Source organism: Sinocyclocheilus grahami, unplaced genomic scaffold, assembly GCF_001515645.1.
Source record: "Sinocyclocheilus grahami isolate Dianchi unplaced genomic scaffold, SAMN03320097.WGS_v1.1 scaffold462.1, whole genome shotgun sequence".
In the NCBI taxonomy this organism is placed as follows: Eukaryota; Metazoa; Chordata; class Actinopteri; order Cypriniformes; family Cyprinidae; genus Sinocyclocheilus; species Sinocyclocheilus grahami.
The window spans coordinates 1,019,757-1,041,805 of NW_015505641.1; the positions used below are offsets into that span (position 1 = coordinate 1,019,757).

The 22,049-nt window shown below is 42.1% G+C and overlaps 1 protein-coding gene across 4 annotated transcripts in view; it reads left to right on the top strand.

Annotated features, from left to right (window-relative positions):
• zfhx3b (zinc finger homeobox 3b) overlaps positions 1-21,972 on the top strand; it is a 164,400-nt gene extending 142,428 nt beyond the window's left edge. For all 4 annotated transcript variants that reach the window (XM_016235072.1, XM_016235070.1, XM_016235073.1 and 1 more), the window contains 5 exons: positions 8,966-9,099; positions 9,549-9,749; positions 14,238-14,361; positions 14,452-19,911; positions 20,044-21,972. In XM_016235072.1, coding sequence (XP_016090558.1) covers positions 8,966-9,099; positions 9,549-9,749; positions 14,238-14,361; positions 14,452-19,911; positions 20,044-21,758 — 7,634 coding nt within the window. In that variant the 3' untranslated portion in view covers positions 21,759-21,972. The remainder of the gene's footprint in view (positions 1-8,965; positions 9,100-9,548; positions 9,750-14,237; positions 14,362-14,451; positions 19,912-20,043) is intronic.
• Positions 21,973-22,049: the final 77 nt, after the last annotated feature.

Genomic DNA, 22,049 nt, shown 5'->3' on the forward strand with positions numbered 1-22,049 from the left:
TCAAATGAAGGCCCGCCTTCTGAAATACGAAATGTGCCGTGATTGGTTAGCTGGGCCAGCGTGTGTTGTGATTGGCTATACTCGGCGCCTGGTCGGGAAATGTCATGCCCCTTACCATAGCCGCCTGTGAGCTTCAGTGTAAATATTGCGTCAATATCAAATCAATTTGAGCGCGATTTAAACCCGGATGATTGTAACCAGTTCATCTGCCTTGGGAAAACTAGCGTGTGTCCCACATAGTGATAACACTCGTTGCCTTCTCTAGTGCAGCTCGACCAGGTCTCGTCCCATTCGTCTGTATTTATGATATCACAAATCCCAGAAAATATGCGTTGTAGTCCTAACGAGTCGTTCGTTGTAGTTTTTGAAAAGTGATTTCTGTTAAATAAAATATCTCCTTTTGAAGTGGACTTTGAGCTTTGTAACTTTGCAGATCTTTTTTATGCTCAAACAGCAACATTACAGACTAACTAAAGTTGAAAAAGTGAAAAAACATAATAGGACCCCTTTAAATAATTAACATTAACTATGATTAACACGTTTTAGAATGATTTTTCATTGTTAGTTCACTGCTTCTATTGTAGTTAATTAATGTTAACAAACTGAACCGTATTGTAAAGTGTAACCAAAAAAAGAAATAAAAATGATGAAATATGAATGTGAAAACACATATGTAATGTAATTTAAATGGAACTGTATTCTTTAAAAACTCAATCAAGACTACCTCTAAGGTATCTCGCTGAAATTAAAGTCAATATCTCTTACGAAATAGTTTTTAAAAAAGCTATTAATAATTAAAATCATTGAAATAATTTGAAATAAAAAATTATAATAATTAAAAATGAAATAATGAAATAATCATGAATATTCTCATGCTTTTTCAGTTTTTTTTCTAAGGAAATAAAACAAAATAATGTGTCTAAATCTGTTTGGATGCCAGGCTTAGAAGAATATATGTACTATACCTTGTTTATATTTTTTTCTATTTTATTTTATAGTGACTTTAATAATAATAATAATAATGCTAAATGATATCTAGTATAATATGGTTTAATAGGAAAGCATTCATGGTTTGATCTCAATGAATGTATACTTACTAGTGGTGCTGTATAAAATGGTTGGGAAACACATCAGTGCATATGCATGCATGTGTATTTTGGACCTTGAGCATTAGTCATATCCTTGGACAGGTGCGTGCTGGTCTGAATGCGAGGTGTCCATTCTTGCTCACCATCTCTCATTTGAAGTTCCATTCACGTGGAGTTCAATTCGTGCCAGTGTGGAAGCCGTTTGATTGCGAGGAGGAAATAGTCAGGGCATGCACCTGTCTGGAACACTACAGCTGTCTCTCACAGACGACAAAACTTTTGCATGTTCCATGTTTTATTATTATTATTGTCATTATTTTTTAAATTCCGAAACTACAATAACAACAAAAAAACAAGTTCATTGGAGCATTTGAAGGCAAATCTTTTAAAACGTCTTTTGATTTTTTTTCAACTTTCATTTTAAATGAGGCTGAGTTGTTTGTGCACTTTGAGCGAGTGCCACTTGGCTTTGATGGGGAGAAATAATGATATGCATCGCTTGCCTGAAAATGGCTAAAAGTATAAAAATAAAGCACTTTAAAAAGCATTAAAATGAGCTGCTTGATTAATAATTCAGCCGTTACCTGTGGTGCCGAAGAAGACGACTCGGCGCATAAGGAGCCCTGCTTCTTTTTCTGAAAGGCATGCGATTCCATACAAGAATATTCAATTCCTTTCCTCCCCCTGTCAGTTGCTAATCACCAAATAAGTGTGTTTCTGTGTTTTCACAAAGATGTGCTTGCATATGAAAAATGTACAGGCTTCCCAGCAGCTTATTAGGAACGCTTAGTTAAAAATAGCGTGCATTAGGAAGCCAGGTCTAGGGTGCCGTTTGATGTCTGAGGAGAGGTGGAGAGGGGAGGAAGGAGTGACGGGGGTGGAAGAGTGAAACCTGGCGGTGTTGTGATCTAAGATGCTGGTGCTGCTTTAATGGAAGCTCTTTTATATTCTTTTTCTAATCGTGTTTCAAACTCGCTTTCATGATTGACGGACAGAGCGGCGTGAGACGGAGCTACGAGAGGCTTTCTGAACTCTGCCTGGGAAGCGCTGGAATGCTTTTAGTAAACAGAGGCTCTCTTGTTTTGGCTGGAGATTGTCTGAGAATGTGTGTGGAGAATGCATCAACGGTGAGCCGCTGGACTCCGTCGCGATGGGGACGTGGCTAACCTGTAATTTAAAGGCACGCATCCGAGCGGATTTGAGTCACCCTGTCTGCGCGGGCTGTTATTAGGGCCTGTTATTAGTGTTGGTGAAGTTTTTCCTCTCGTCCTAGTCATGCGAACACTGAGTGTTGAAACGTGGTTCACAGATGACTCTCTGGTTGAGCGTGTTAGCACCATCCGAGTTAAGCCGTGGCCGATCTGATGGGTCTCTTTTGAACACGTCATTTAGTGCATTTAGAGAGAGTTTGTGCTGGATGAGTATGATGTAGGCAGGTTCAAGGAAAAAGATACAGATACCTTTTTCAAGGTTACCTTGATTAGGTTAGTATAAGCATTCCATAATAGTTAATAATACATATCTGAAATATATAAACATCAGCCTTCATCCATTGGGTGAGCATTGGGTTAGCATTAGTGCAATGGGGTGATTGGGTGTTACTAAAGAACGAGGGATGGATAGATACGTGGCAGAAAATAAGAATAGAGGGCAAAACGGATGGACAGAGAAAGTGGAAGATACATGCCAATGTGGAGACGAAAGAGATGAGAAGGATTGTTAATTCACTTAAGGACTGGAGGAGCAACCACAATATGATTTTAGATGTTTAACATAACTATAGGTGGGGAGGGGGCGGTTTACAGGCAAGGAGGGGGTCTCTGGTCCTCGGCAGGTTTATGAATAATTCCTTTCAATCCCCAACTTTCAAATTACTGGGGTTATTGTGAGGGAGGGTGAATAATCTGATGCAGGTCAGACGTTATCTGACACGGCAGCAGCAGCCCTCCAAATTGGTTCCATCTCTTTTGCCTATATTTACTTAAATATATGAATGTCAGTGATTGGATGCACAAGGGACGGTGTGTGTGTGTGTGTGTGTGTGTGTGTGTGTGTATGACACTGATAGGAGAGACAGAGACAGCATTGAGAAGGACAGCAAAATAATTGTCCTCTGGCTGCAAGGTGAACATTAGCCCCCCCTGGATGCAGAGGAAGTGTATTACATGCGAATCTGTTTCCATCTCCAGCATTATTTCATGGCCTTGATGTCCCTCAATAGATTTTACAGGAGTTGATGTGAATAGGCAGGAGCTCTAGCCGCGGTGTGTTATAATCGTAGTAAATGCAACCCTAGCTGTCAGGGTTGTCAGCTGACTGCGTGAATAACGCTGAAGAAATGGTACATATGCGGATGAAAACTGTCATGATTTTTATGATGCCATATTTTACTGGGGTTATTGTGAGGGAGGGTGAATGATCTGATGCAGGTCAGACGTTATCTGACACGGCAGCAGCAGCCCTCCAAATTGGTTCCATCTCTTTTGCCTATATTTACTTAAATATATGAATGTCAGTGATTGGATGCACAAGGGACGGTGTGTGTGTGTGTGTGTGTGTGTGTGTGTATGACACTGATAGGAGAGACAGAGACAGCATTGAGAAGGACAGCAAAATAATTGTCCTCTGGCTGCAAGGTGAACATTAGCCCCCCCTGGATGCAGAGGAAGTGTATTACATGCGAATCTGTTTCCATCTCCAGCATTATTTCATGGCCTTGATGTCCCTCAATAGATTTTACAGGAGTTGATGTGAATAGGCAGGAGCTCTAGCCGCGGTGTGTTATAATCGTAGTAAATGCAACCCTAGCTGTCAGGGTTGTCAGCTGACTGCGTGAATAACGCTGAAGAAATGGTACATATGCGGATGAAAACTGTCATGATTTTTATGATGCCATATTTATTGCATCGTCTTGAGGGTGTTTTAAGATGAATTTACCGGGTAGTGAAACAATCTGAAAAGCATGTCACGGAAGTTCTTCCTAACACCCTCTCTCTGAAACGAAGCATCAATCAGAGCCGTTTTAAAAGCACAGACGCGTTTGCATATTCATATTGTGTCCTTTAAAAGCTTGTCATCCCTTAAATTAAAATGATTTTTGTCTTGCGGACTAATAGGCTATAAATTGTCCTTGTTTGTGAGCCAGCACTCACAGAGACCTTCTGTTTATGAGTTTTACTCCCTGTATTCTAATTGGCATGTCGTCCTGAGAGAGAGAGAGAGTTGCATATATGTGTGTCAGTGCGTGTATGTCCTCTAAAGGTGATTGCAGCGTTAGCTCCCACCTAGCTATCGGAAGATTAATAACACGTCCACTAATTGATATCTCCTTTTAATTTCTTCATTTTAAATTTGTCTTTGTAGCAGTCACGCCTGTGGGGTTACATGGGCACTTCCTTTGCAGAGCCGTGGAGGTGGTCCTTTCATTTAATAGTGGGTTATACACCAAGGGAACTGTTATATGATAAGCCGCAATATGGAGTAGTGTTGGCGTTAGGCTTTGGTTGTAATTTTCTTTATTTGAAATTAATTGATGCAGAGTAATTACCTGAGAAATATGAGGTGAAATGGAATATAGCCCTTTGTTGCTCAGGGCACCGACGCAGCCTGCAGATTAAAAAAAGGAGGGAAGAAAAGGGGGGAGGGAATGAGCAGAAAAAGATCATATTCAGTTATTGTTAGCCATGGTAAAAGTGAATGACTTATAGCACTAGGGAGTTGGACCACTCCTTCATATTAATTGTTAAATAGCAGAGGGACTGGGAGGAGAACTGTCATGAGGAGCAGGGAGAGAAGGTCTGGGGACAAAAGCAGGACAGAAAGGAGAATGACGGAGGAGGTTTGACCTCCTGAAAAGAGAAGCATGGGATGCTGTTGTCCTAGTTTTGGCTTCTTAACTAGCATAACCAGCTAGATACATGGTCAACCAGCTTACCTTGAAGGACCTTGCTGGTTGATCACCTTTGGTCCATCAGACTTTGTACGCACTAAACCACCATAGAACATGTTGATGACTTGCCTTTTTTAGATTCAAAAGCTGGACTGGATAAGGTGAAGAAAAATTGACAACTTGACATTTCCATTGCCTTCTTGGGAGCACATCTCCAGAACTCTGTTGAATTTTTTGCAAATGCACATGCTGCACTCAATATGCCACGAGAAATCATCTTTCTGCTCTTTCCCTGTCCGCCCACTTTCAGTGTCCAGTTAGTCTCGTAGGAAATTGACTTCCCAAAGGACACCTAGGTAATGATATGATGGCAGCTGTGGTTACATTTGTGGACATTTTCAGTGGCACGGTACTTGTTGCGTTACTGCTGCCATGCTTGTGTCAGTCAAATACTTCTGCAGTGCTTCCCTTCCATGAAAGTGCTTCACGTCTCTGATTTAGAGGCTTAGCACTCAGCACTGACAGCCTCCTCTGGCTGGCTGAGAAATGCTTCTCAGCTCCAGGGGTTGAGAGAAGGTGCCAAAGTCCAATTCACTTATGGGACACTCCAGAACAAAGACCTCCTGCTTACGGAAAAGACCCATGAATTAATAATCACCTAATTGACTTTTAAGACTTTTTTCACTGCTTCTCCTTTGGCTTTTGTGATGTCAGATGAAAATTGGGGCGTTGTCGCTGTCTCTGTGGGTTTTGCTGCAAGTGCGGTCTACTGCTGAATGGTAGAATTGAGGTCAGATGTACAGATACTACATTAGGATGGTTTTTAAAAAAGGCACGGGGGCAAGAACTGCACACAGGCGGGCTGATGTAGTTCCCACTTCCAGTGTGGCTTTAAAAACAAGAAAATACCTCCAGAAAATATTAGTAGTTTTTGTGTAATGCTGTGTTTCTGGGAAGGAATGTCAATTTTAGACATGTACTGAATATCAGTTATGTTATAAATACTCATTAGGTTGATGTTTTGCAATTTTGTGTGCAAAACATCAACAAAATGTGTGTGTGTGTGTATTTTTGATTAGGTTAATTAATTTTGTCTTCATCTCCTTTCATGGTTTCTTAAATTGTGTTAAATATATAAAACCCTTTGAAAACCCAGTAGTACACAGTGAACATACCAGAGCCTGACACACATAGCCAGGTTCATGAGCAAAGACCAGGGAAAGGGAGGGGAGAAAAAGAGAGACCCCTGCCATCAGGTTATGGTCATGGACTCTAATAATGGATCTGACCTGTTCAGATGTTGAGGCATGTTCCTGCGGCCGCCCAACCGTGCCGAAGACACACACATTGCACATGCCAGCAGTCCCCTTTCTTTGCCTGTTTATTGGTCTCCATTTTGTTCCAGCGTGCTCTGTGATTATGTTTTTCCCCCGCTTTCTCCCTCCGTCCCTTGACAACAGAAAACAGGATACGGTAGCTGGGCTTTAGTCATGGGGGTTTGGTGGCAGAAGTGGGTTTTTGGGGCTTTTTAAAAGCAAACAATTAATCAGATTTATGGAGTCCTAACAGGGCGTGACGAGGTGCGTCTGTGCCCAGAGGCAGCGGGCCACCCTCCCCTCCACACGTGCTGCAGGCCTCTGGCAGGCAGCTGCTCCCCTGACCTCAGGTTATTCACTTGCAATTGTCTATTAGACAGAATTTACAATTAAAAAATATTCAATAATAGTGAAATAGTGTACTTAAGCCCTTTTCAATCATACTTAGTCACAGGCAATTGTTTTGTTGATTTGTTTATATGTATTTAGCTTAAAAGCATTTAGCATAAAAGCATTAAGTAGCTTTAGCCACTTTACCTACTTTGCTCTCTATCCCTGAACTCCCTAACAAAAATGTACCATGGTAAGCACCAAAATACCACAGCTGCTGCAGTTTTAGTTAAACTTATAACTTGTCTTTTAAATAGCATTAGCAGCTTGTTTTTGATGACAGTGGTGGCTAATACCATGTTTCCACAGTGTTATTGTAGTAAAAATAACTACAGCTGTTTTTGGTGGAAAATTTTGGTTACCAAGGATGTTGATCCAGGAACCATCAAGGCACCTGAAAAGGGGTTTCCTGAAAGAAATTGGATAGACCGATGATATAGATGGACTAGGAAGAGTCAAGGGGCTGACACAGAGACGGCCATAGAGGAGCAGTGCAGAAAGGAGGAAGTAGCCGGGACAGTGCCAGGACCGAAAGTAGAAGTTAATGGCAACAAATAGGAGGTTCCTTTGTTTAACATGTCCTTTGTTTATTGGTACATGTGTCTAATGGGATTGGCCATGACTGGACCTAATAGGGCAGCACTGGCTGATTGGGGGAGTCTCTGGGAGCTGCAGCAGGCAGTGTTCCCCAAAGTAGGGCCCCCCACTGAAGCCAGCGCTCAGCTACCCTGCCCTGATTGGACCTGACACTTTAATGTCTGCCCAAGGAACATGGTCAGCTCGTCTTAAACTGACCCCCACACCCCTCCCCACAATCCCCTGCTCTCAATTTGCCCTTTCAGGACTGGACAAATCATGCCAAATTTAACTCTTTATAGCCTCGTTATGGGCCTGGGAGAGAGAGGGGCGTCTTAAGTTTCACTGCGAATTCTTTCCCTTAGCAGCATGAACAACATGTTCTCTCGACCCCTCTCCGGCTTAGAGTGGATTTACTTTTTATACGAGCTGCAATAGATTCAATATTAGCACCCAACTTACATAACTGGCTAGTTTGTGTAGAGTCTTTTCTCAAACAAGCAACAAGAATTGCATGCAAAACTATAAGATTAGCTGAAAGCTGAAATAACTAGAGAATGTAATTTCGTATTCCAATGAGAAGTGCAAATAAGCAAAGAAAAAGAATCGAAATAGGAACCAGAACAGAACTCTTTCTTCTTGATACTTTTTGAAGCCGCCTGTGGTATATTTGACTCTTTTCAAGTTGGGCGAATCCCTTCGCTGAAGCCACACTTCAAATGGCTTCATCTGAGAGAGCATGCATCCTAAAGCTGCTCACCGTGGCAAACTAATGTTTTGATTAGATGTCTGTGCCAGTGTCTGATGTCCTAAACATCCAACATAGGGAAAGACAAGCTGTCAAAGCATTGCGCACTGCCTCTTCTAAGTGCCATGGGAGGAGCGGTTAAGAGACTACACTGGTTTGGAGGGGAAGCAACCTGCCTTAGCAATCCGCCGGCCTGGCTGTTACCTGTTCAATGCCTATATATCACAGTTTAGAAAGGCATGCTACTCACTTCCTTACAAAAAATGACTGCAATTTCTTAATTGTACCGTGAGTGTGGTAACATCAGTACTAAAAACTGCTGTAATGCTGCATCCATATTTTCCATGATATCAACATAGTAAGTGAAGATATGACAGCATATGGCATGGTGATATGACACCAGTCAGATTTGAACCACATGAACGCTAATGCTCAGCATTTGTTTACCTCGCTTTTACTGAAGTAGAGAAACCTGCAGAAATATATTTAATTCACATTACTACACGTGCACTATTGCACTGCATACTCCAGTTCCTGTATTCCCACACTGTTGTAGCTATCCAGAACATAAAAATGTGTATGAACACAAATATCTCGGGGGGGAAAAAAGTCAGACTTTCACATGTTCCTTGAGTATCATTAAACCAAAGTTAAAGAAATATGCTTTGTTTCAAAATTCAGTGGACTTTTACTGTAGGTTAAGCTAGCATTATCAAGTTAATTTCTTCATTTTAGTCTGCTTTTACTAGTAAGCTCAGAATAGCAGGCCCCATAAAAGCCATTTTAACTGTGGTACATTTTTTCCATTGTACAGTACAGCATCATTATACGACACAAAACTGCAGTTTTACTGCGTTTCATTTTTATAAAGGCTGGCTTATTGATTGATTGCATGCCCTGACTGCCAAATCGGCACTGTGTTTTGACAAGTATGCTTCTTTTTGTGTGTCTATGACAGCATCCAACCAACCGGAGCGGGATCAGGCGGATTCCCCGGTCCCCTCCAAGCGGCCTTCTTCGAGGTCCGAGACAGCAGAAAGCCCCCTCTCGTCGAAACGACCCAGGACCGCTGAGAAGGGCAGTGAAGAACAGGTATGGAGGAAAATCTACAGCCTCTGCGAAACATATTTAGAATTTTCTCTGTCTGTTTTTCTGAAGTAGATTCAGATAGACCTAATCTAATCCCCAGGCATGTAGGTCTCATTAACTGTACCCATTAATTAACAAAATATCTAAGGATGTTGTTTTCAGCCCTTTTTAATATAGAGTAGTAGAATGTAGCTGGCCTTTTTAAATTATGCATGCATTTTTTTTTCTAAAAATATATTTATCCATCTTTTCTGCTGCTCTTGCAGTGCTAATTGTGCAAAAGGTGAAAAATCAATATGATATTTGACAGATGAGAGCTCTTTGAAGTGACTACCTCTCAGAGTAGCCCACTGCTCACTGCATGGGAGATAGATTTGCCTTCCTTTGCCCTTGATAGTACCACTCTTCTCTAGAAAATAATATTCTTTTTCTTCCATCTTGTCATTATATAGATGTACCAGTGCCCCTACTGCAAGTTCAGCAACACAGATCTGAACCGGCTCAGAATGCACGTGATGACGCAGCACTCAGTGCAGCCCATGTTCCGCTGCCCGCTGTGCCAGGACATGCTCAACAACAAGGTCCACCTGCAGTTCCATCTCACTCACCTCCACAGCGTGGCACCAGACTGCGTCGACAAGCTAATTGCCACAGTAAGTTACCGCAGAAGAGTATTTAGGGGGTGATCACAGCAGACTTTGCCTTCCATTTCATATCCATGCATTTGTTTCCTCTAATCAATGTCCAAGACAAGTTTATTTTACTTCCACAGTCAGAAGAACTTTTCTAAATATTTCCCATTCAGTCTCTCTAGTGGATGGATTTTCATTAAGCCCAGTTAATTTCTCTCTGGGAACTTTTGTTTTCATGCAAGGCCTGACTGCCCTTTTGTGTGGTGTGAAGGCCATATGCTTTTTACACAAAGCAGCGTAGCCTTACTGCAATATTTAGTAGTAATCATGTCATCAACCTCACAAATGACTCACAGTTTCTTACTCACTCTGCCTTTGTGGACCGAAGGTTGTTTCTTTCATTCTAATTGATGAAATTTTAAGAAAATTTTCATTTTAATTTAAAATCGCCAAAGGAAACTGATCATTGTGATATGGCCCTTGGGAATCCTGTATATTCAAAATGAGATGTGTAAGGCAAAAGCTTGAACATGGCTGGGTGTAACACTGGTTATGTATTACTATGGTCAATATCATTTCCCTGTTTTATTACAAGTTTACATTCCCAAAAGTATTTTTGCTCATTTTTACCTCAGGGGACTTCATTGAGATCTCAGTTAAAAATCTCACTTTTGATCGCAGACATCATCTTGGCAGATCAGAGCACATTTTGTGACACTGTTGAGATCTCTGAAACTCTAGAAGACATATAAGATTACTATGGCCTTCTCAGGCAAAAAATCTGCAAACCAGTAGACTTGCGCAAGCCTCGATTTGCTCTCTACTTAATTTCAGTGTTGATTAGAAGAAACAGTTGGTTTGTAGAAAGTTGATGAATATTGTAATTCTTAACTTTACAAGAAATGTTCTCGGTTTAGTGGAAAAATTATAAAAGCCTCTTGTGATTACCAAGGTCATTTGTATTCCAGGCACTCACTAGAAGCAGTAATACTTACATCATCCCTTTACGTTATTTCCACCTCTCTAGTCCCGGAGCGCTCAGGCCTCCAGCAGCCTAGTCTGCCCGGTCCCTCAGAGAATACTCACCTTATTCCATTTCAGCTTCTACTGAGACTACCCTGCTTTCATGGGGGTTTTTTTCACAGAATTTTAGCAGTGAAATAATAATGTGTAAGTTTGCCTGTGGTGTTTTAATTGCTTGCTTGGCCAATCACTCTGTGATCTCCGCTCCCCCATCTCCTCTCCCCTAGCCCGAAAGCAAATGGTGAACACATTAGTAGAGGCCAGACGACAATATTTTTTCTTTTATAGAGGTAATAACGCACAGAGCGCTGTACAAGTGCAGTGCATGATAGAAACTGAGCTAATACAATGCACATTAAAACCAGCACCTTTTTTACAAGTAACGAGAGATGGAGAGGTACTCTATCCTGTCCCTCGTGTCAGGCAGACAAGCTTAATGAATTCTGAATCAGGTGACTTTTATTTCTTGCAAACATTGCATAAACACGCACTCTCTTCCACTCACTCTACCTCGTCCTTCTTCCTCTTCTCTCGCTCTCCCTCCCTCTATGTCTAATGTTCTGTCTGTCTAAGATAGGAGTAATGAAAATAATTGTGCTTCATTAATTCTGAGTCTGGCTAGATGATAGCCATTTGGAACTATGTTTGCCAATTAGACGGTCCAAATTAAAAGTGACCTTGGGATACTCTCAGCACTCGGCGCTCTTTGCCTAATGATGCAGTTGTCTAGAAACAGTCTACTTTGTAATGTTAATCACAGGCATGTTTTGTTTCTGGAATTCTCCATACTGGTCACAATCACTTAACACTTTTAGTTAGGAGGAGAGTGGGTGAGGGAGGAAACTAAAAAGCAGAAAAAAGGGCTAAATTTTGCCCAGTGTGATTTTGATTGCAGTAACCAGATATTTATGAACGGCTCTGGTTCACTGACTATTTCTCAGTGTTTCATGCTCAAAGACGTGGAGTTGCGTGGCACTCTGTATTTGATGGCACTGAGTTAAAGCTGCTGGCTGTGATTAGGTTTTAAATCCACTATAAAACAGCTCCATCTCTCAGATCTCAGAAGACCAGTCAAACAACCATGTAATGATACTATGTTTGCTTGGGTCTCTCACAGGTAATTAGTCGTTTTTGGTTAACATTACCTTAATAACTTGACAACTTTCACAAGGTATGTTCAGTTTGAAGGAAGTTATTTAATCTACATTTTATTTTTTGTTAGAAAAAAAAAATTTAGTAACACTTTATAATAACTTTCATTAATAAATCATTAACAAACATTATATAATGCTTAATGGATCATTAGTTAATATATATTCAAAGAGTTAGAAACATGAGATAATGTGCTTGTTAATGTTTGCTAATAAACTTATTAAACATTAGAAAATGTTCAAATAAATCATTAATTCATGTAAGTTAAAATGCTGACAAATGTCATTAAACTTTCAATTCCATATGATCAAGCACTTCTTGAAAATCTACAAATGATTTTAACAGATGTTATTATAAGTGTTGTGTTAATGCACAACACTTTTGCTGCTATTGAGGTGTGATACGGGTAAGGTTAGGGACTGGTTTGGTGGAATGGGTAGGTTTAAGGGTTGGTTAAAGGGTCAACAGTGTACAGGGGTCAATTTGATTACTATAAGGGAACACGGTTCAATCTGTTTATATTATATTGTTTTATAAATGAACTATTTTCTTTCAAAAAATGATTTATTCTGTTTATTTATGATTCAAGTAATATCCTGTTTAATGATATACTGAAGAGTAGTGTACTAATGTAAGTGTTGAGGCAATAAAAAAAAATGTTGTACCAAATTTACAATCTGTTATGTCTTTAGCAAGCATTTAGCTAAACTTAACTAGACAGCCATTACACAAACCTTATTACATTAGCTAAAAGTGAAATGCCCATAAAGATACTAAATGATTAGTAATCGTTTATAAACATTTACAAATGAATGACAAAGACCAATAAATGAAGATCCTAATTATGAACTGAAAGTTTACTGACATTTGTAAACATTTCAGTTTACATTAAATAATCATATGTTAATCATTAGGTAATGATTAGTAAGTTCATTAGTAAACATTAACAAGAACATTATCTCATATTTCTAGCTATGTGAATATACACACACATATATATGAACTAATGATCTGTTAAGCATTATATAATGTTTGTTAATGATTTATAAATAAAAGTTATTATAAAGTGTTACCAAATATTTTCAATGCAGTAATAAAATTCTAACTCCTACAGACGTGAAGCTGATGTCTAATGTGAGAAAAATAGAATTGGTTGTGTCATGGGGTGTTAAAAAGAGGCACAGAGTTTGCAAGGGCACAAACAAGGGATGAAAAAAATTATATATGCAGAGAGAGAGAGAGCGAGAGAGAGAAGGGGGATATATTTGTGAGATTGGGGTATTGAAATGCATGATGAGTGAGGCTGATTGTTCAGTTTGGGGAGTTAAATGAAGGAAGGTGAAGCACACAGTGGCTCATTTCCCAACCTTTTCCAATCTCAATCACTGATTAATGCTAAATAGGATCCTGTTAATGAATCTGTTTTTTATTATTATTCTGAGAAAGAGAGAGATGGCGAGAGAGTAAGAGCCATGCATGGAGAATCATGTGCACTTAAAAGATAGAGGGGAGGTTGCTGTCATTCACACTTGATTTACTTCAACCTTTGTGCCAAGCAAACCTTTGTGCACCTTTATCACAACAATATTCATTGCTACTTTAATTTTTCTTATTAAATTGACTGAAAAAACATGCTACTTGCCGTCTACCTACATTTAAATGTATCTACATTTTTTATTAATGACTTTGTTTCAAGTAATAATTTGCATAATTGTTTAGATTACAATATTCTGGTTTTCTGGAAAGCATATTAATGAGCGCTGTATGACAATTGTTGCATTACCCAGAATTCCAGGCTGAATGACGGCATTTCACCATTGCACCATGCTTTTCTATTGGAATGAAAATCACATTTTATGAGGTGGAAGACTTATTTAATTAGGTTCTCTAATAAGCTTTTCAACTGGCCAAGGAAGACCACTCAGCCCATCACACTAATTGGCTGCAGCAGCAGAACTATCGCAGAGCATGACAAAACACCATCAATGATCAAAGTGCAAATTCCATGGATGGCAAATTAAGTCGTCTGTGTGAAAGAGGGGGACAGTAAATGTGTTTGTGTCCAGTTCAAATGATATGATTATCTTATCAAAGTATTTATTTTTATGTTTATAGCACACCTCTCACCTGTTCCACCTTATATTAATCTTTTTCTTTTACAAACTTTTTTTTCAATGAAGGATTATTGTATATGATGCAGACATTTTGTCTGTTTTATGAATGTGTAATTTATTTATCCTTTACATTAATTTGAGATGTTCTACACTTCTTATCAAGAGGCTATTTTTAAAGCCTATAATTATCATAACAAATACTATGTTTTTATTTTTCCAGGTGGCAGCATCAGAAGTATTGCCAGCAAGCATTTTCATACCAGTCCCTGGACCAGAGAAGGATACTCAAACCGCACCTCAGTCCATGGTCAACTCAAACTCTGATGACATTAAGAAACAAACAGGTTAGGATGTTGTGCAATTGAGGAAACACATTTTAAACACATATGTATATGTTATCAGAATTTTAATGTGTGTTATTTTTCTGATTGCAGAGGTGGCAGATGTTGAGCCTGAAAAAGGAGTTTGTCTGGCCTCAGACACTGCTGAAGCTCGCAAGTCTCCTCTTGAGGAACAACAGCCTGCAAGAGATGATTCCACTGGTTTCCTCTGCTGGAAAAAGGGCTGTAACAAAGTATTTAAATCCTCCAATGCCCTTCAGATGCACTTCAATGAGGTCCACAATAAAAGGCCCCAACTGCCTGTCTCTGATCGTCATGTCTACAAATATCGCTGCAACCAGTGTAGTTTGGCATTCAAGACAATAGAGAAACTTCAGCTGCATTCCCAATATCATGTAATCAGAGCAGCCACAATGTGTTGTTTATGCCAGCGTAGCTTCAGGACCCTACAGGCACTTAAGAAGCATCTGGAGACCAATCACCTGGAGTTGAGTGAAGCTGACATCCAGCAGCTCTATGGAGGTTTACTGATGAATGGAGACCTAATGATTATGGGTGATCCCTCACTTGGAGATGACCAGGGAGCTCTTCTTGATGATGAGAAAGAGGGAGATGAAAGTGACCCAGAGGAAAAGCAAAGCCCAACTGGCAGTGACTCTGGATCTTTGCAAGAAGATTTTGGATCTGAACCCAAACGAGCCCTGCCATTTAGGAAAGGCCCCAACTTTACTATGGAGAAGTTTCTAGATCCATCCCGTCCTTTCAAGTGTACAGTCTGCAAAGAGTCATTTACCCAAAAGAATATTCTTCTTGTACACTACAACTCTGTGTCTCACTTACACAAAGTCAAAAGAGCCCTACAGGAATCCACCACCGGTCAGCCAGAGCCTACAAGCAGCCCTGATAATAAACCCTTCAAGTGCAGCACTTGCAATGTAGCATACAGCCAGAGCTCTACACTGGAGATTCACATGCGCTCTGTTCTTCATCAAACCAAGGCCAGGGCAGCAAAGCTTGAAGCAGCTGGCGGCACATCTAGTGCTGTTAGCAGCAGTGGCCCAAGCGGAAGCACTTCCAATAGCACTTCAACCCCAAGCCCTATTCCAGCCACTAACTCAACAACCAGCTCCAGCAACAGAAGCAGCTCTCCAGCTGGAGCTCAGACATCACAGAGCATCATGGGAGGTAATCATCTGTCAAGTCATTCTCACAATGTTGAGAATTTGGGTAACTCAGCCTGTCATCCCTCTCCTTCTGAGAATCATGAAGTGAAAAAGAAGAAATTCGCAGATATGCTATCTTCGAGGGGTCATCAGCAACAACTCCAGCAACAGCAGCAGCAGTTGGCCCAGGCACAAGCACAGGCACAGGCTCAGCTCCAACAAGAGCTCCAGCAGGCTGCTCTCTTTCAGTCCCAGCTTTTTAACCCTCTTTTCCAGCACTTCCCTATGGCAACAGAAGCTCTTCTCTCTCTTCAGCAACAGCAGCTGCTCTTTCCGTTTTACATTCCTGGGGCAGAATTTCAACTGAATCCAGAAATGAACCAGAGTAGCTCTTCATTGAACTTGAGCGGATCTACTGCTTCACTATTGGAAGAACAGAAAAACGCTGCCCAGCAGGCCCAGCAGAGCTGCTTACAACAACAGCTTATGCACCACCACCTTCAGCAACAGCACCAAGCTCATTCCCACTCCCAAGTATCAAGCCAAATGGCTTTACTTCAGCAGAGTGCCCTTTCTCACCCTGTAGACAAAAAGCCAAAGCGATCTCCTCACACTGAGAAAGAAAGGGAGCTGCCAAAGGATAAAGAAATGAGTGATAAAGCTGAGGATCATGTTCCAAAAGATATGTCAGACAAGTCCAAAGAAAAGAAAGATGCTCCTCAAGCTGTTGTAAATGTGAACCATGACTCTGGATTTCCTCCTCCAAGGATTGCCTCAGATGCCCGAGGGAATGCCACCAAAGCCCTACTGGAGAATTTTGGCTTCGAGTTAGTAATTCAGTACAATGAGAACAAGCAAAAAGCACAAAGAAAGCCAACGGGATCTCTGTCAGGATGCAGTGGGCCAGCTGGTATCACCAGAATAGTTAATCCCATTGAAGGATTAGAGAAACTGGAGTGTGAGACTTGTGGTAAGCTCTTTTCCAACATATTGATTCTCAAGAGTCATCAGGAACATATCCACCAGGCTTTCTTTCCATTCAGATTCCTAGAGAGATTTGCCAAAGAGTACAGAGAACAATATGACAAGCTGTACCCATTGAGACCTCAGACACCCGAAGCTGCTCCACCTCCTCCACCACCTCCACCCCCACCTCCGCCTCCCCAAAGGGTACCAACACCAAATATACCCGTTTCTGCTCCTACCCTGAACCCACCAACTGCTCCAACCCCTCAGCCTCCAGTTCCACTGACCCAAATTCCAATGCCAATGGATCTCCCTCTCTTCTCTCCCCTTATGATGCAGCCCATGTCACTCCAGTCATTACCTTCTCAGATTCCTGCCCAACTGCCTGCTGTGGAGCCCAGTCTGGCCACTGATCTGGCCCAGCTCTACCAACAGCAGCTTACCCCTGCCATGTTGCAGCAACAGAATAAGAGACCCCGCACCCGTATCACAGATGACCAGCTAAGGGTGCTCCGCCAATATTTCGATATCAACAACTCTCCCAACGAGGACCAAATTAAGGAAATGGCAGATAAATCAGGACTCCCCCAGAAAGTCATCAAGCACTGGTTCCGCAATACACTCTTTAAAGAGCGACAACGCAACAAAGACTCACCTTATAATTTTAACAACCCACCAATTACAACCCTAGAAGATACCAAAATTGATTCAAAGCCACCCTCCCCTGAGCCTCAAAAGCCAGAATCATTTGGAAATAAGAGGTCCTCAAGGACAAGGTTCACAGACTACCAGCTGAGGGTACTGCAGGATTTCTTTGATGCTAATGCTTATCCTAAAGATGATGAATTTGAGCAGTTATCCAATCTTCTGAGCCTTCCAACTCGAGTCATTGTTGTGTGGTTCCAAAATGCCAGACAGAAAGCCCGTAAAAATTATGAGAACCAGGGAGATGGAGGAAAAGAAGGTGACCGACGCGAGTTATCCAATGACCGATACATTCGTACTACCAACTTAAACTATCAGTGCAAGAAGTGCAGCCTGGTTTTCCAGCGCATATTTGACCTTATTAAACACCAAAAGAAGCTCTGTTACAAAGATGAGGAGGAAGACTGGCAGTATGACAGTCTAAATGAGGACTCTTTGGATCTCTCTCATGAATACTATACTCTATCTGGGTCATCAGGTCAAACACCGATGCCCTCATCTTCAAGCCTCTGCCCTCTTCCCCCTTCATCCACTGCATTCTCTCACATCACATCATCTGAAAAGGAGGAGCCTACACCGAGTAACACATCAAACTCTTTTGATGAAAAATCAAAACACTCTTCAGAAGCATCATTCGCCCAAAGAGAGCAGACATCTTTGAAACAGGAAACCATTCATCCATCTGAGACTCCACAGCAGAGACCACCAAGAGAGGAAAAGACACATACAGTCCCAAAGAATTCAAAGCTTGCTTCACCTTCCCTGTCCCAACAGCATAGTGGTCCCTCCATTTCACATACCAGTCAGACCTCCCAGAGTTCCCACATGGCCCTTAATCCTCATTTAGCCTCTGCCTCACAGCAGCAGTTGGCCCAGCAAATGATCCAGTACCAGTGTGAGCAGTGCAAACTTGCCTTCCCTTCATTTGAACACTGGCAGGAACACCAGCAACTGCATTTCCTGAGTGTCCAAAATCAGTTCATTCATCCTCAGTTTTTGGATCGCCCAATGGACATGTCCTTCATGTTGTTTGATCCTAGCAATCCTCTGCTTGCTAGCCAGCTCCTTGCAGGAGCAATACCTCAAATGTCCAGCAACTCTGCCACCTCCCCATCAACACCTACATCCACTATGAACTCCCTGAAGAGGAAATTGGAGGAGAAGGCAGGAACTAGTCCAGGTGAAAGTGACAGCATGAATAGTGGAGAGGAGCCACAACGAGACAAGCGCCTCCGAACCACTATTACACCAGAGCAACTAGAGATTCTGTACCAGAAATATTTGCTTGACTCCAATCCTACTCGTAAAATGCTTGACCACATTGCTCATGAAGTGGGGCTTAAAAAGCGAGTGGTACAGGTATGGTTCCAAAACACAAGAGCCAGAGAAAGAAAAGGTCAGTTTCGGGCTGTTGGGCCAGCTCAAGCCCACCGGCGCTGCCCGTTTTGTCGAGCCCTATTCAAAGCTAAAACTGCCCTCGAGGCCCATATTCGTTCACGCCACTGGCACGAGGCTAAACGTGCTGGTTACAACCTAGCGCTTTCCGGTATGCTACCTGAACAGGAGGCCATGCAGTTGAAGATGGATCCTCTGGATATCTCCAGCTATGCTCATCTTGCCCAGTCTAACAATGATGTGCAAAGTTCATCACTGTCACCTGTGAGCAAAATCATGGACTTGTCTCCCAGGGCTCTTCTGAGCCCAACATCTATCAAGGTTGAGGGAGCAGAGGAGTTTGAAAGCCCAACCATTTCCTCAGTAAACACAAACTTTGATCAAAATAAACTTGATAATGATGATTGTTCTTCTGTGAATACAGCCATCACTGACACTACCACAGGTGATGAGGCAAATGTTGACAATGATAGTGCTGATGCAAAGCACAGCCATAACAGTGGAGATTTTCTCTCCAAGTCTGGGGGCGCAGTCCCCTCCATTGAGAACGATGAACAGATGTCCTCAGGACTAGTGAGCCCTGCAACAAGCTTCTACACAAAAGACTTTGAAAATGAAAATATTATAGACTACAGTGAAACATCTAGCCTGGCTGACCCTTGTTCACCAAGTCCAGGAGCCTCTGGAAGCAGAAGCATTGATAGTGGAGACAGACCTGGTCAAAAGCGCTACCGAACACAGATGACTAATCTTCAGCTTAAGTTGCTCAAGTCCTGCTTCAATGATTATAGGACTCCAACCATGCTGGAGTGTGAGGTACTTGGCAATGACATTGGACTTCCAAAGAGAGTTGTTCAGGTCTGGTTTCAAAATGCTCGTGCTAAGGACAAGAAAGCTAAGCTCAGCATGGCTAAGCACTTTGGTATCAACCAGACTTCTTACGAGGGACCTAAGACAGAATGCTCTCTGTGTGGTGTTAAATACAGTGCTCGTCTTTCAGTGCGAGACCACATCTTTTCCCAGCAACACATCTACAAAGTAAAGGATACCATTGGAAGCCAGCTTGATAAAGAGAAAGAGTACTTTGATCCAGCGACGGTTCGTCAGCTGATGGCACAGCAGGAGATGGATCGTATCAAGAAAGCAAATGAGGTCCTGGGACTAGCACAACAACAAGCCATGCAGCAACAAGGGTTGTTTGACACACCTGCCTTGCAAGCATTGAACCTTCAGTCAGGTTACCCAAATCTACAGGGAATCCCCCCTGTTCTCCTGCCAGGTGTTGGTGGTCCCTCCATACCAGGCTTTAACTCATCCAACTCAGGTATGTCATCACATTACGTCTCTAGTATAAGTAAGACTTTTGAAATATGAAACGTATAACTATCTGCTAATTCTCAGATGTATATAGCAACAATCTTAATCATTTTGTGTTTCTCTGTGTCAATTTCCGCAGCTTTAACCCCTCCAAAACCTCCAAACCTCCTGAACATGCCTGGTGCCAGTGTACCCTCACCTAGTCTCCCCACATCTGGTTTACCCAACAAGACCCCTTCCTCCTCTTCAATGGCCTCACCAAGCCCAGCTCAGGCCAGCACATCTGTTGCCCACTCTAGCCCTACCCCCACATCTACATCAAACTCTTTGATGACCCAGCCAGGCCCTCGTCAAGAAGCTCCCAAAGATCGTTATCCTGAGAGGGCCAGGGTGAAAGAGAAACCCAAGGAGAAGGCTGAGAAGCCCCCCACACCATCCTCAGCTGGGGGTACTCCTGCTCCCTCCACTTCTGCTGCCAGTGCCAAGAAAGAAAAACCAGACACTGCTGTTCCGGCCACCTCGATGCCAACACCTGGCATGGAGTATGTGGTCGATACTGCCCAACTTCAAGCTCTACAAGCAGCTTTAGCTTCAGATCCAACAGCTCTGCTAACAAGTCAGTTCCTGCCCTACTTTATGCCTGGTTTCTCTCCGTATTATGCCCCTCAGATACCAGGTGCTCTTCAAGGTGGATATCTTCAGCCCATGTATGGCATGGAAAGTCTTTTCCCCTACAACCCAGCATTATCACAGGCCCTGATGGGGCTGTCACCAGGATCTCTGCTTCAACATTACCAGCAATATCAGCTGAGCCTGCAGGAGGCACTTCAGCAGCAGCAGCAGCTTCAGCAGGTCCAACAACCCAAAGCAAGCCAAACTTTACAAAACTCGGTGGACTGTAAGGACTCTGCCAAAGATCCAGTAAAAACAGAGGAGCAAAAGAGCACTCCCTCAGTTGAAGCCTCTTCCTCTTCCACTCACAACAACCTAGTCACTGAGCAGCATGAAGTGGATGGCAAACGGGCAGACCTCCATCTTGACCAATATATCATCCCCAAAGTTCAGTATCGGCTGGCGTGCCGGAAGTGTCAAGCTGTCTTCAGCAAGGAGGAAGCGGCTATCAGCCACCTCAAGTCAATTTGTTTTTTTGGTCAGTCTGTGGCAAACCTGCAAGAGATGTTGCTTCGGGTCCCCAACAGTGGGAATACAGCAGAGGGCGGCCTCTATGACTGCCTCGCCTGTAACACCACACTAGAAGGGGACAAAGCGCTCAGTCAACACCTGGATTCAGCCTTGCATAAACACAGAACAATCAAGAGATCCAGAAATGCCAAAGAGCACGCTACTAATTTATTACCTCACTCTTCAGCCTTCTTCCCCAATCCTAACACCGCATCTACCTCGCAGTCTGCCACTCACTCAAACAACACCCCATCCCCTCCGCCAACAATGTCAGCCACCACACCGTCCTCATCAGCATCTGCATCTTCGTGCACCTCCTCCTCCTTCACAGTCACTCCACTCAACACAACAGCTACAGGCAAATCATGGTCCCAGACCCCTTTATCCAGAGCTTTAGCTGGGAAGCCCAATCCCCCTTCGTCTGCATTATCTTCTTTTCCTCCCGTTTCCTCTCCTTCAACGGTTACCTCAAGTTCATTGAGCACCTCAGGGGTCCAGACCTCGATACCAACAGACGACTTTTCCGACGAGTCTGACTCTGACAGCAGTCAGAAGTCAGCAGACAGGCTGGGCAGGCCAGCAGAGGAGCCACAACAGCCTGGCTGTCTCAAAGACAGCAGTAGTTGTAGTAGTAATCTCGCTAGTATAGGATCGGACTCCATCAGATTGTAAAAGCTTTCAGTGATGAACAATATTTAAAAAAAGAAAAAAGAAAAGAAAAAAAAGCAGCAATGTTTAAAATATGTCTAATGTATACAAACCAATTTCAGAAAAAGATCTGTAAAGACTAACTGCAATTCCAAAGCTTGTAACCAAAAATTTTAATGTTACTGGATTGTTTTCCCATATCAACATGCTGGTTTTAGTTTATTACAACACTTAGTATATATATATATATATATATATATATATATATATATATATATATATATATATATATATATATACATATACAGTATATAT